Raw genomic sequence first — 15,193 nt, 5'->3', positions numbered from 1 at the left:
ACTGGAATCACTCTCGCGGTACTTTGCTGTCACTCGCCTGTGGCGCCACATCGGTCTGCTCCCCACTTTTGTGCCGCTATAGTAATTTCATATGCTTCACTATGAGTAAAGGTTTGAAATGTCACAAAACCATGCTGTTACGCATCCTCGCAGTGTTTTTAGTGGGTATACGGAATTCCTTAACAATTCCTAGTGGGTATACGGCGTGTACCTGCGTATCACGTAGACTACATCACTGCTGAGCTGTACTGCTGGTACGGTCCCTACATCCAAACCAACGTGGGACTACAGTGATTGGCTGTCGTGCAGGCAGCGTGCGTGCTCTCTGCATGCAGGTTGTGCAAATTTTTTTTCACAGATGCAGATACACTGAGAGCGGCGCGGCCGTGTGAAAAAAAATTCCCCAGGTTTTCGTGTGAAGTTGCAAGTATTCTCGAGTCATAAGGCGCAAGTCCAAGTGAAGTCACGAGTCATTGATGTTCAAGTCCAAGTCGAGTTGCAAGTCTTTGTACATTTTGTCGAGTCGAGTCTGAAGTCATCAAATTCATGACTCGAGTCTGACTCGAGTCCAAGTCACATGACTCGAGTCCACACCTCTGCAAAGCACCACTTCAAATATGTCCGCAAATGTAAGAGTTTTTTCTGGTAAATAGGGAATAAGTTGCTATTTTTATTGTACTTATCTTAAAAAAAGATAACCACATTAAATCAGCTGGACTTTTGTTATTAAAAGCAAGTAATATAGGCTACTAAAATAAAAGTGATGTGCTGTTATATTTATTTGCCGATGTGGCTCGTAGACATCGACTGTATACAACATTCAGTAGTCAATATGAAAAATTCACAATAAAATCATAAAAAAATAAAACATAATTTCCCCATAGACTTGACTAAGTCATACATATCACGTAATATTACAATAGGTACCCTGTAGTTATAAAATACTTGGAGTATAAATTATTTATAATTCTTCATATTCTTACCCCCTTATTACACCTGGCTCAATTGTGCAACATAAATGGAGACGACACGGCGGAATTAATTAACATAACATTTATTAAATAACATAACATGATAAGAAAATCAATTTTAGAGCGTGGTTCTGGCAAACTGCTCCCCAGCACAGGACAGCCGCCTCGCTGAATGCCAATCTCAGGCTTTTATAGCATCACAAATGTTACAGGTGTTTTCAATTCCCGCCCCAATCAGGACCTGCAACACAGAAAGCAACCAACACCCTAACCAAGTACAACTCAACCCTAACACCCCCCCCCCCAAAAAAAATGTACCCCACATAATCATGAAACATAACTCATAAATAAACTTAAACTTACATCAACTGCAGACATAAGTTATGTGTCACTCACGCTCAGGAGCACGTGACAGGGTATCGGCCAATACATTCTCCACTCCTCTAATATGTTTAATCGTAAGATTATAAGGCTGTAGGAAAAGTACCAACCGCATTAAACGTTGGCTCGGACTCTGTAATGAGTGCAGGAACGTCAAGGGATTATGGTCAGAAAAAACTATATTTGGTCTTCCTCCCCCCACATAAACATCAAAATGTTGAATAGCCCAAATCAGTGCCAACGTTTCCTTCTCAATAACTGAATAGTTCAACCGAAATGAGTTGAACTTACGAGAAAAATAACTGACTGGGTGATCAATACCATCAGAATGAGTCTGACACAGAACAGCTCCCGCTCCCACCTGACTTGCGTCAACCTGAATTTGAAAGGGAAGATCACTTTGAGGCGCCGCTAACACTAATTGATAAAACAGATATCAATTGTGACAGTTCAACTCTTTGTAACGGTGATAAATGGGTCAGCAAGCCATCCAAATTTTGAAGTCTCTGAATTTTTTAAACGCAGTTGCATTACAACATCATCCAAAATTCGAACCCCCTCCATCTCTCCCAGAACAGACTGACCTAGCCCAGTTATAGAACTCACCACTGCAGATGGTTTAACATCAACTTGGTTACAGTCACGGGAAAAAAAGGTTTCAATAAATTCACGTGACAGATTTGGGTTACTTTTTTCCTGTCCGGAGTCGCAATCTCATAATTAAGATCGGATATAACACGCACGACAGTATATGGTCCCGCAAATCTTGCGCAAAACGGAGAGCCTACTAAAGGTAACAAAGCCAAAACCTGATCACCAGTATTATATGCACATTGTTCCGACTTGCGATCAAATAGCTTTTTCATCTTTATTTGCGCTTTTTCTAAATTTTTCTGCGCAGCTTGACCAGCAAAGAACAAGCGCCTGCGGAAACCATTCACATACTCCAGCAAACTTTGTGGAGGTTGTTTTCCTTTTACATGATCACCCACAACAGCAAGTGGACCACGTACCTTATGTCAAAAAACGAATTCATTGGGACTAAACCCCAAACTAGACTGTGTAACCTCCCTTGCAGCTAACAAAAGCCATGGAAGTCCTTCCTCCCAATCTCGATTTAATTCAACACAATATGCTCGGAAGAGAGACTTAAGCGTCTGATGAAATCGCTCCAACGCACCCTGACTCTGAGGATGGTATGCGCTGGACCGGTAATGTTGAATTCTCAACTGTTTTTGAGAAAAGTTGCCCACCTGCATTTTTGTGATTTTAACAAAATTTTCACAAAATTCCTTGCAGGAAAAATTATTTTCTATAAATATATAAACATACAAATTATATCAAATTAAAGAACACACCCTCTGCTTTCAAACAAGCAATAAACAAACAAACAAACAAACAAAATGGGGAAAAAACGTTTCATTATATATTTACTTTTTCTACTTAATTTAACCACTGAAATATGGATATTTCTCTTCAAAAATACAACATTTTGAGCAAAAAGCTTAAAAAATTGCGTTTTTGTAAAGAAATTTATGTTAGAGATCAGACTCAGAATGACTATCAAACATAAAGAGAGTTAAAATAAAACGTTATATTTTTTTAACTTCCGTTTTTGATAAATTCGTTTTGGCGCCATCTGGTGGATAAAAGCGGTATTACACGTTCACTTTGAAATTCGTCCAGAAAGGCATACTTATTAGTTAAATATGAACTCATAAATGACGAGATAACTCGTCAATGGCGGTGAATGAGTTAACACCCAGATGACCCGTTATATCTCCGTGAGCCAACTGAAGTACAAAATCTCGATATTTCTCCGGAACAACAACTTGAATAACTGACTCACCACAGTCGTCTCTTTGTGCAAGCCATTTACGCAATAATAATCCATCATCAACAAAGTATCCGGTGGCGGAACTTTCCACATCCTCTGGTACCAGAACATCAGCAAAAACGTTTTCAACCAAGGATCCTCCTGCTGGGCATTCACCAATTCTGCACAAGAGAATTTAGATAGAAGAGACAATCCAGGAGCGACAAACTTAAACGGTCTAGGAATGTCACCAAAATCACCATCAGCATCTAGCTCCTTTGTCTTAGACCGTGTAACAACACAAACTGCACCTTCGGCCACACACTCTCTCCAGCCAAATTATTTCCTAAAATGATCTCCACTCCCTCCACTGGCAAGGAAGGGCGCACTCCCATATTCACTTCCCCACTGACTAACCGAGACTGTAAAGCAAACTTATGCAAAGGAACAGACAATGTTTGCAGTGCAATTCCTTGGATCAAAACATCCTTACCCGCCTATGAAGCAGATCAGAATGGAAGTATAGACTCCAAAATGAAGGACTCTGATGATCCAGTATCTCTCAAGACTCTCACAGGTACACCTTTCTGCCCCTCAAAAAGAAAAACACATCCTTCAGAAATAAAAGGTACATAACCTTTATTTTCGATTTCCGAACAGACCTTTTTTGTCGGCAACAAATTTTCCATAACCGAGGCGCGCGACAAACAACTCGTTAAAAGCACAGGCGTAGAACTCTTATACTTTCCACGTCCCTGTTTGCTTTCAAGTACAGGACATTCATTCTTCCAGTGTCCAACCTCCAAACAATAATGACACATGGAATCAGTTATTATCCTTTGCGGCGGTTGTCTTCGATCATTTCGTTGCAGTTGCTTAGGATAAAAATTTTCAACATTTGCAAATCAATTTTTGTGTATCAAAACAAAATCATCTGCTAACGATGCAGCTTCGACAGCAGTACGGGGCTTATGTTCGTTAAAGGAATAGTCTACTCAGTTTTAATATTAAAATATGTTATTACCTTAACTAAGAACTGTTGATACATCCCTCTATCATCTGTGTGCGTGCACGTAAGCGCTGGAGCGTGCTGCGACGTTTCGATAGCATTTAGCTTAGCCCCATTCATTCAATTGTACCATTTAGAGATAAAGTTAGAAGTGACCAAACACATCAACGTTTTTCCTATTTAAGACGAGTAGTTATACGAGCAAGTTTGGTGGTACAAAATAAAATGTAGCGCTTTTCTAAGCGGATTTAAAAGAGGAACTATATTTTATGGCGTAATAGCACTTTTGTGAGTACTTCGACTCGGCGCAGTAACACCCTCCCTCTCCCATTATAATAGTGAGTGAGAAGGGGAGCGGACTTTTCAGGCGAGTCGAAGTACTCCCAAAAGTGCTATTACGCCATAAAATATAGTTCCTCTTTTAAATCCGCTTAGAAAAGCGCTACGTTTTATTTTGTACCACCAAACTTGCTCGTATAACTACTCGTCTTAAATAGGAAAAACGTTGATGTGTTTGGTCACTTCTAACTTTATCTCTAAATGGTACCATTGAATGAATGGAGCTAAGCTAAATGCTATCGAAGCGTCGCAGCGCACTCCAGCGCTTACGTGCATGCACACAGATGATAGAGGGATGTATCAACAATTCTTAGTTAAGGTAATAACATATTTTAATATTGAAAAGGAGTAGACTATTCCTTTAATATAAACTGCAATTGGTTCAGGGACGATGTTCTTTAACTATTCAATAATCATCATTTCGCGTAATTCACCAAATGACAATATGTTAGATGTTGTACACCACCGATCGTAATGGTTACTTAACTCTCTTGTAACCTCCACATGCATTTGTCTCTCACCTTTTCTCCAAGACCAAAACCGTTGGCGATATGCTTCTGGAACTAGTTCAAAAGCTTTTAACACAGCAGCCTTTACACTATCATAATTCTTGCTTTCCTCTGCTGGTAAAGCAGTATATAGTTCTTGTGCTCTCCCCACTAAAACAGATTGAAGCATTACTGTGCGGTTGGAAATAGGCCATCCCCGTTCGTCAGCTATACTTTCAAATAATGAAAAAAAAAAGGTCAGGATCACTTTTAAAGACAGGTAGCAATTTCAAATTATTAATCAAGTTAAATGAACCATCAGTGGGACTGATAGGTCTGCCCTCACCTCGAAGTTTTAAGCTCTCCAATTTTAATTGAAACTCCTGATTCTGTCTCTCTGCAGCCAATTTCTGATCATGTTTCATTTTTTCAAAATCCATTTCCCGCTGTCTCGCCACATCGTTTAATTTAAGTTTTTCTACTTCTATTTCTTGTTCACGCATCTCTTTTTCGTGCGTTTGTTGCATATCAAGAAGTTCTTTCTGTTGCTCAAATGACAAACCAACCAAAGAAACGACGGATTTTTGCACAACCACAGGACTAGCCCCAGGTGTTTCTTGTTCTTCGGTAATTGATAGAACCTGACGATCTCCTAATTTATTTCTTACCGCCTGACGAAGCTCATCTTTTCTTAATCGCTTATCAATGCCACTCAATTCATACAGATTTATAATTTCCCATAACTGTTTCTTAGAGCACAAATTTAATAGCTCACCCGAAGGTGCCTTACAAAACTGCTCTACTAATGTCATAATGTAACAAAAATTCAAACTATCAAATACTTCAACCAATTTTAACCATTATCCAACTCATGTACTTCTTAAGGATAAAACTGTGCACACATCTTCAACTCCCACCTAATCCTAACAACAAAAAATCTAACTAACTACTCCCTAGTCTTCGTGCGCTCCCAAGAGTCAAGCCCTTTGAAGCACCCAAATACCATTGGTGTGTATCTGAACAAATAGTCCAGAAACAACACCACGGCAGTGCACTCAACCCAGGAGAAACACAAAAATAACAAACTAAAATAAAAAAAAACAACGCAAAGTGTTGCTACAACCTAACTGGGAGTTAAAAAACGGCACAGCTTAAACCCCAAGAACTTACCCTAAAGAACCACGCTCTAAACAAATGTTCCGCTCGGTCTCTCCATATAACCAATTCCACAAATATAACCAAACAAATCAATCAAAAGTTGGACAAACCCCAATATGTCACACCTGGCTCAATTGTGCAACATAAATGGAGATGACACGGCGGAATCAATTAACATAACATTTATTAAATAACATAACATGATAAGACAATCAATTTTAGAGCGTGGTTCTGGCAAACTGCTCCCCAGCACAGGACAGCCGCCTCGCTGAATGCCAATCTCAGGCTTTTATAGCATCACGAATGTTACAGGTGTTTTCAATTCCCGCCCCAATCAGGACCTGCAACACAGAAAGCAACCAACACCCTAACCAAGTACAACTCAACCCTAACACCCCAAACTCAAAATATTATTCCCTAATACCTACAAGTACGTACTGCAGAGGTATCCCGCTATCACAAATAGGTACGCTGCAAACTCGGCCCAATCACGCGGCACTCTGCGGGTCGTAAAATAAAGTGTTACCAATTCAATTTGTATCACTGGTAAAAAGTGGTCAGTTATGTTGTCTTGGTTAATGTCAAGTTGTCATGACAAGTTATGATGTATGGGTTAATGTCAAGTTGTCATAACAAAAAAATCTCAAACAATGTCATCTTTGCAATAATAATGACTTAATTGAACAAATGACACTTAATGACAGTTGTCCTAAAAGTGCATAAAATCTCCTTCATATTCACGTGTCATGTCACCCTCGTGAACACCCATTCAAGTAAAGTGATGTTTTATAAAAACATCATAAAAACTTTTTCATGTGTCGTCGACCCACAACCTAAACAGTTTATATGTGAAGAAATTCACGTATTTACTTCTCACGAGACGAGTGTTTGACAAATTATTCGGCAATCTCTCATCGCTGCTTTTTGATGGTTTTGAGAACAATTACTCACGAGTCGCCCTCTGTCATTTACAGAATTATACAACGGAGAGCACGTCAAGCATAAAAGTCTTGTAGGTTTACTGAGGAGGCTGCAGGTTCACGCCGTAGAGTAGAGCCATGCGAATTGCAGAAGTGTAAACAAGGCTTCAACTGCACAAAGCTAAAAAGAAATCAGCAACTGTGTGCTGATTCCACCACTTGCCGCATCACGTGTAAAAGGGCCTTTAAAGGAAAACACCACAGTTTTTCAATATTTTGCTGTGTTCTTGCCTCAACTTGGATCAGTGAATGCATGCCTATCTTTTTTCAATATGTGCACTTCATCTTTGCACAGTGTGTCATGAATGTGTTAGCATTTAGCCTAGCACCATTTATTCCTTAGGATCCAAACAGGGATGAATTTAGAAGCCACCAAACACTTCCATGTTTTCCCCATTTAAAGACTGTTACATGAGTAGTTACACGAGTAAGTATGGTGGCACAAAATAAAACATGATTTTTAAGTGAATAAAAATGAGAACTATATTGTATGGCGGAAGAGCACTTAGTTTGCAGCACTTCAACTGGCGAAGATAAAATATAAAAGAAATTGTGGTTTTCCTTGAAGTCAAAAGTGTATGCTTATTTGTCAGTGTTCCACACTCTGTCTCAGTCATGCAACGTGCAACTGCAATGTGCAACTGCCTGCCAACGTGCAAGTATGAATTTGAATTTCCTTTCGCTACAGTTATAATAACACAAATCACATCACACCCAATAATTCAATCGCCCTTGCTTTTTTCCCAATCCAACATTTCAATTATTGCCCACTAAAAGCTGCACAGATATATTTGCTTACCTAAACTCTGGTGTCTGGTCTAAACTAGTTGATGCATGAAAACAGCACCCTGACTGGTTGACTGGCTCAAAGTATTTTGAGTATTTTAAAAATACAAAAATACTCATCTTAAATGTATTTAAATACAAATTACATTTCATTTTTTTCAAAGGCTTTAAAATACAAAATACTATTTTGTATTTCAAATACGTATTTTAAATACATCATTTTGAAATACTGCTCATCCCTGAACCTACCTCTTATTTTGAAATAGAAAACTCAGAGTTTACCTCATTTCAGGGTTAACATACTCAGAGTTTTCACTTAACCACCTTTCTGAAATGGGTCAATGATTAATCTAACATTTTCTTTGTGCATTCATCTGTCCATTTATCACCAAACCTTTCTACAGTGTGTGTGTGTGTGTGTGTGTGTGTGTGTGTGTGTGTGTGTGTGTGTACCAGTATTTTTGTGACCTTTGGGGACATTTTGATGTCCCCATGAGGAAATAAGCTTATAAATCAAACAAAATGATGTTTTTTGAAAATGTGCAGTAGGAGAAGGGTTTCTGTGATGGTTGGGGTTAGGGAATGGGGTAGGTTAGGGGAATACAATATACAGTTTGTACAGTATAAAATGCATTACGTCTATGGAAAACATGGAAACCAGAATGTGTGTGTGTGCACCTGTTGGTTTTGTGTGCAGGATTCTGGCCACAGCTGGATCTCATATGAATATTCCAGTGGATTTGAGAACACTAAGAGCTGTGCGTGTGCTACGACCCCTTAAACTAGTTTCGGGTATTCCCAGTAAGTAACCAATCCCATCGCCTGAACATAATATTAAGGCTAAATGCTTAAATGTACAAGTTACAAGAGTACTTTGTACTCATCTATTTTAATCCCATCAGGTTTACAGATTGTTCTGAAGTCCATTATGAAAGCTATGGTGCCACTGCTACAAATAGGTCTTCTGCTCTTCTTTGCCATCCTGATGTTCGCTATCATCGGTCTGGAGTTTTACAGTGGGAAATTACATCACACTTGTATGGCCTCCCCAGATATTCTTGGTATGGATCATTAATGGATTTTTTTTGTATTAATGTGTAAAGTAGTGTGTAGATTCTTATAAAATCTTAATATTTCTTTGGTGTAACCGCCCACTTCTGTGATTAACAGCCTACACACTGTAAAAAATGATTCCGCAATGTTGTTGTTGTTTCAATGTGATTTTTTTAAGTTGACACAACTTGGTATCTTACCGTGGCCAAGAAGTGCAAAACAAAACAAATAAAAAAATGCCAAGTTAAAAAAAAACACAACAACAAATCCAGTGACAAAATAACAAGTCAACAAAACAACAAATTAGAAAACAAAACAATAAATGAGAAAAATAATCAACAAATGAGAAAACAAAATGTGTAAAAAAAAGTGTAGTGATCAGTCCTGTCTTGTGTTTCCCCTTGGACATTCTTATACCATGCACCACATTTCCCATAACCCCATTCTTGGACTCATTACCCCTCATTGTTTGCACCTGTGTCTTATTCTTTGTCTCTACTTTGTTCATTGGTCCTCGTGTTGATTGTTTCCCAGGTGTGTCTTGTTATCTTGTTAACCCATGTGTATTTATAGCCCCAGTGTTTCAGTTGTCCTTTGTCAGTCGATAAATGTATGTGTGTGCATGCAATGTGTTTATCGTGTTACCTACTTTGTTTTATAAATAAAAACCCTGTGTTTGGATCCTTTGCCTCATCCTGCCTTCCTGCCAGCATTACAGATCGACTGACCAAAACGAACCAGCAGGTTTAATTTACACTCAGTTGTTGTCTCAATGCCAAGCATGGACCCAGCAGTTGCGCTCTTCGAGCATCGTCAGGGAAACCATCTCATTGAGGAGTATGTGGAGTTTTTGACCTTGAGCAATCTCGTCAATTTTGATGAGGTTGCGTTGATGGACATTTTTCCCTTTGGGTTGGAGGACAATTTACATTACCTCATTCCTAGGGGTTTGGAAGTGGGGTCATTTGTGGAAGATGTGGACTTGAGCGTATCCCCCTTCACTTGGGGTGACCTGCTTGTAATTCTGTCTTCTACACAATGTTAAAAAAATTCTAGAAGATGTACAACGTATTTGTTCGCTTATGAGGTGATCGAAACTTGACATCTGAAAGATAAAGAGTCTTCATTGAGCGTTATCTGTCCAATAATAAAGGTAAGTGATTTGGTCGTTCTTCCATTAGCAATGGTGCTAGTCTTAGCTGTTATCATCTGTTAGGCCATATTCTTAATTAAATGAGTACAAACTCTTGTTGCAACAGATTTGTAAAATGAAAATAAACCAACATATTACTTAGTTTAAATACAGTTGTTATTGACAAGATAACAGTGACGGGTCCATAATGAAGCTCATCGTCTTCAGGTTTCTCAGATGAAGAGTTTTGTAACATGATTAGAGAGTTGTATTAAGGTTGTGCAACGGTGACAGAGGCTCGTCATGTGTCTACTTTGCTCGTAATGTATTATGTATTAAAATATTGGCAATGCTGTTTCAGGCCGTTTACCATACAACCATGGGCTTCAAGATAATGGCATTAGCTCTGTTATAACGGACATAGGTCAGATATTAATATTTGTTAGATTTTATAATGTTGGTAAGCAGTTAATAAGTATGTTTGTCAACTAATTGTTTATTCATTTCTTTATTACAGGTAATTGCACTTGAAGCTACATGACATGGCAGTGTGTAAACCAGCAAGGAATAGTGTCAGAACTGTAATGTTTCCTAAATACTGCTATTTACATAAAAGTGTAAAACTGGATCCTGAAATGGCTGTTAGAAAGTTGAGAAACTACAAGTGAGGAAAAAATAACTGTTATGAAGTGGATCATTTCTGTCATAAGTTACATAACATCCTACATCTTGTCAGGATCTTGTCTTGTATTACATCTAGTACCATGTTTTATGTGTGAGATGCGTGGTTTTAGTATTGGTTTATTCTGACCACGCATTTCCCGGGTCTCGTCACTTTTTCCCTGATCCCTTACTTATGATTTGTTTCAGGTGTTTGTAATTTGTTTTGTCCCTATTTAAAGTCCTTGTGTTTGATGTTCTTTACATGTGGTTTTGTTTCTTCCCTGTTCCAGTCCTGTGTTCTTGTGAGTTTAAATAGTATTTTCGTCCCTAGTGTAATCTTGTCTTGTTATTTGTGCAGTTTAGTGTTTTATATATATATATATCTTGTCTAGTTTAGTGTCAGATTAGTGTCTTGTTCATCTTGTTCTGTTTTGCCCCCTTGTGGGTTTTTGTTCAATTAAATTATCTGCATATTCATCCGCTGTCTGCGTCTGGGTTCATCCAGTACCAAAACCTCACAGAACGCACGTGTCAATACAGAACCCAGAAGACCAGGATGAATGTTTCTCTAGTCGCCCAAAGGAGCCGGCAAGCTCACTCTTTTCAGCCTCCAACAGGGGGAGGCCGATGTACGATCCTTCGATGTTGTGTTCCACACGGCGGCTAGAGGCTCCAGGTTCGATGAGGCAGAATTAAAGACAATCTTCAACTGCTACCTCAACGAACCTCTCACTCCCTCAGAAATGAGGATGCTCAAACCCCTGGGCTTTGTAGATCAGGTCCGGTTCACGATGAACTGGGAGGAGTCCAGGGGTCCCACCAGAGTCACTCACCCCGTCCTGTTGTCATCCATCCCGGAGGGTCGAGCCTTGGGAGTAATAGCTTTTGGCAACCGAGTCTTCCCCCTCTTCGGCCCCAGAGAGTTCCTCCCCACCAGTGTCGTTTCATGGGAAGCGTGAGAGAAGGATCTCCTGGGAGTCGGCGTCCGGGGGGTCCTCCTCAGAGTCTGTCTTGCCCGCCACAGTGCCTCTTCTCCCTTTGGCACTCTCCGCCCCACGACCCAGAAAAAAGAGGAGGAAGGGAGCTTCCTGTTTTCCGTCTTCCCGCACAGACTCCTCAGCTAGCTGAAACCCCTGTCTCTGCACCACAGCCACAGCTCTTGCCACCAGCGCAGCCGCCGCAGCCGTCAGAGCCAGCGCAGCCGCCGCAGCTGACAGAGCCGCAGCCGACAGAGCCAGCGCAGCCACAGCCATCTGCGCAGCCAGCACATCTCCAGCCAGCTCATCTCCAGCCAGCTGCTGCCTTCCCCGTCTCGGCTCTCCAGCTGGCCGCAGCACCCCCCGTGTTGGTCCCTGTTCCCCTTCTACCCTCTATAGTCCAGTTGGGTAGTGCACACATTAAGTAATACCGTTACCAAGGTGATAAAAGCGCCAAATTTTACATGAAGCTTCTTTAGGACCTCCTAAATGATTTCAGCCTAGGAGCCCAGCTGAAATATTAAAATTTAGTGTCAAAGCACTTAAAAAACTATATTCATAAAAAATGTTTTTTGTTTTTTTCTTCTCAAGTAAAACTTTCAGAGTAATGGGCTTTTAAGACCACTGCATAAGCTTAATTTTGTTAATTTGAACTCCGGCCAGTAGATCTTCCAAATAATAAGTGTAAAATAGAGTGCTGAGACACCTTATACCTAAAAAAACCTCAAAAAGCCCTGTATAATATAAGCGGAATTATTAAAAAAGCCAGCAAAAATGCTTCAATGTTAAGAGATCTTGGTTTTCTCTTTAATTTTTCAATTCAGCTAGGTCATTCATATCTCTATCTTCTGAGTACATAGTCTGGTCATTAGTTTTATGTTAGGCTGCATCACATCACTTTAAATCCTATTTGTGTGACAATACATAGCTAGATGTACTTTCAGTTATTTTGGTTTCCTATTGTAGATGTACAAGTCAGAATATCTTGAATTGTTTGTTCTTTTATGCTTAAATAACATTAGTTTCTGAAACTTCAACATGGAGCTGAACTGGGCTCTGTGTATTATTTGCCAGAAAGACACCTCTGAACCCCTGAGATGTCCCTTGCAGACACCTGGGACTAGTGGTGATAAATCTGATGCCTATAGATCATTTCTTGCTAATGTCGAGCAATTCAGGGCGATTGACAATCTCCCAACTAAACTCTATTTTGGGAATGATGAAACTGTTAGCAATTTTGCATCACATTCTGCTTCTTGGCACAAATCTTGCCAATTAAAGTTTAACAATTCAAAGCTTATGAAAGCGACAAAGAAGAACATGGGAAATCCTGTTGAATCTGGAGGGGGAAAGCCAATGAAACGCCAACGACTGGATGTTCGAAAGGGCTTCTTCTGTGAGGGTGGTATAGATCAAGGTGCTCTCCATGAAGTATCAACATTTGATGCTGACAGGAATATCCGAACCATGATCACTGAACTTAAGGACACAAGGCTTATGACAAGGGTAATTGGAGGAGATTTACTTGCAATTGAGGCCAAATTCCATTTACCATGCCTTGTAAAGCTGAGAAATCGCTACCGTGGACATGTTAGTAAGAGCGACCAATGTCCAGAAAACATAGATGAAAAAATGAATGAGTCTCGTGCTTTCATTGAACTTCAGGACTACGTTGAAAAATGTGTTGATTCTGGAGTCCTTCTCTTTATGCTATCTGAGCTCCTCTCTTTGTATGTAAATCGACTTCAGGAACTGGGTGTCAGGAAGCAAATCAACAAAACCAAATTGAAAAATCATTTGCTTCAACGCTTTCCAGATGCATAAGAACAATTTGATGGAAGGAATACTGTTCTTGTTTTCAAGGAGGGCATGAGAAATATACCTACGTGATCCAATAAATAAAAAAGAGCTTTTTGCCTTTCTTACATCTAAGACTGAAGAGTACAACTGGCCCCAAGGCAAATCTCTTTTATCACATCAGGGCAAGATGTATCTTCCTTTGGGTCCATGAGCAGTTGCAATCATGAAGAGGCAGACACCCGGATTGTGGTTCATATAGCATGCCCTGGAGATAGGAGCAAAAACTGTCCATGTGCGTACTGTGGACACTGATGTCATTGTGATTCTTGCAGGTTTATTTCATGATTTGCTTGTGATTCAACCTTTGACTGACATCTGGGTGGCTTTTGGCATGGGCAAAAAGTACAGATTTTACCATATCAATTGCATATGTAAAAGTCTGGGTAAGAACAAGTCTCAAGCACTGTTGATGTTCCATGCCTATTCAGGGTGTGATACAACATCTGCTTTCACTGGGAAGGGTAAGAAGTCAGTTTGGCAGGCCTGGCAAGCCTATGATGAAGCCACTGAAGTATTTGCTTACCTTGCCAGAAATCCGTTCCAAAAATTAGATGCTGCTTCATGGCAGTTCCAAAAGCTTGAGAGACTGACTGTCATCTTGTATGACAAGTCCAGTCCTTCAAACTCTATTGTCCAGAAGAGGAAAGAACTCTTTTGCCATGGGAGTAGGACAATGGAGAAACTGCCACCGATCCAAGATACACTCTAAAAACAAACGGTGCTATATAGCACCAAAAGTGGTTCTTTGCTCGTAATCATAGAAGAACCGTTTTTAGTGCCATATAGCACCGGTGAAGCTCCTGTGTAGAACCATATAGTGCTATGTAGAACCAAATGTGGTGCTATAGTGGTGCTATATGGCACCTATATGGTTCTACACAGGTGCTTCACTGGTTCTTCACCGGTGCTGTGTGGCACTGGAAACGGTTCTTCTATGGTTGCGATTCAAATCAACAGTTTTGGTGCTATATAGCACCGTTTGTTTTTTTAGAGTGTACTCTGCTGCAGCACATCACACGGGCAGTTTATCAGACCGGAATCTGGGCGACCAGCACACTCTCATAGCAAGATGTTCCTTCTCCAAGGGACTATGGATGGACCAAGGAATCAGGGTCTTGGGAACCTGTTTGGATGACACTTCTAGAATTCCCCACAGCCTGCAGAGAACTTATCAAATGTTGCTGTAAGGGGGATTGTTCCACCTGCAAATGTGGCAAAGCAAGTCTAGACTGCTCACCTCTTTGCAAATGCAAGTGTAACAACTCATAATTATCAATTACAGGGCCAATAAAGATCACACTGCTAATACTTTGACATGTATTGAAGCTAAAGTTCATACACTCTTAAATAAATATATAAAATTTCACCTTTAGGATTCATTTGAATTCTTTATCTTGTGCAGGAAGTTGGAAATTGCTGTGTTTTTAAGCATATTTCATTGATAAATGTATACTTCTAATATGACATGTTACAAAGATATTTTCTGAGGGCTCCTAGGCCAAAATTACACTATAGACCCTAGGGTGACACCATGCAGAATTTGGTGCTTTTATCACCTCGGTAACGGTATTTTCACTACG

The 15,193-nt window shown here is 39.9% G+C and overlaps 1 protein-coding gene across 1 annotated transcript in view; it reads left to right on the top strand.

Moving 5' to 3' along the window:
• Positions 1–15,193, top strand: part of cacna1eb (calcium channel, voltage-dependent, R type, alpha 1E subunit b) — a 372,975-nt gene that overhangs the window by 119,999 nt on the left and 237,783 nt on the right. Inside the window, exons 4-5 of the mRNA XM_073871730.1 lie at positions 8,626–8,729; positions 8,831–8,989. Coding sequence (XP_073727831.1) covers positions 8,626–8,729; positions 8,831–8,989 — 263 coding nt within the window. The remainder of the gene's footprint in view (positions 1–8,625; positions 8,730–8,830; positions 8,990–15,193) is intronic.

The sequence above is a fragment of the Misgurnus anguillicaudatus genome, chromosome 2 (genome assembly GCF_027580225.2).
Source record: "Misgurnus anguillicaudatus chromosome 2, ASM2758022v2, whole genome shotgun sequence".
Classification (NCBI taxonomy): Eukaryota; Metazoa; Chordata; class Actinopteri; order Cypriniformes; family Cobitidae; genus Misgurnus; species Misgurnus anguillicaudatus.
The sequence above is the reverse complement of the archived record's forward strand: the minus strand, read 5'-3'. Positions and strand labels throughout refer to the sequence as shown.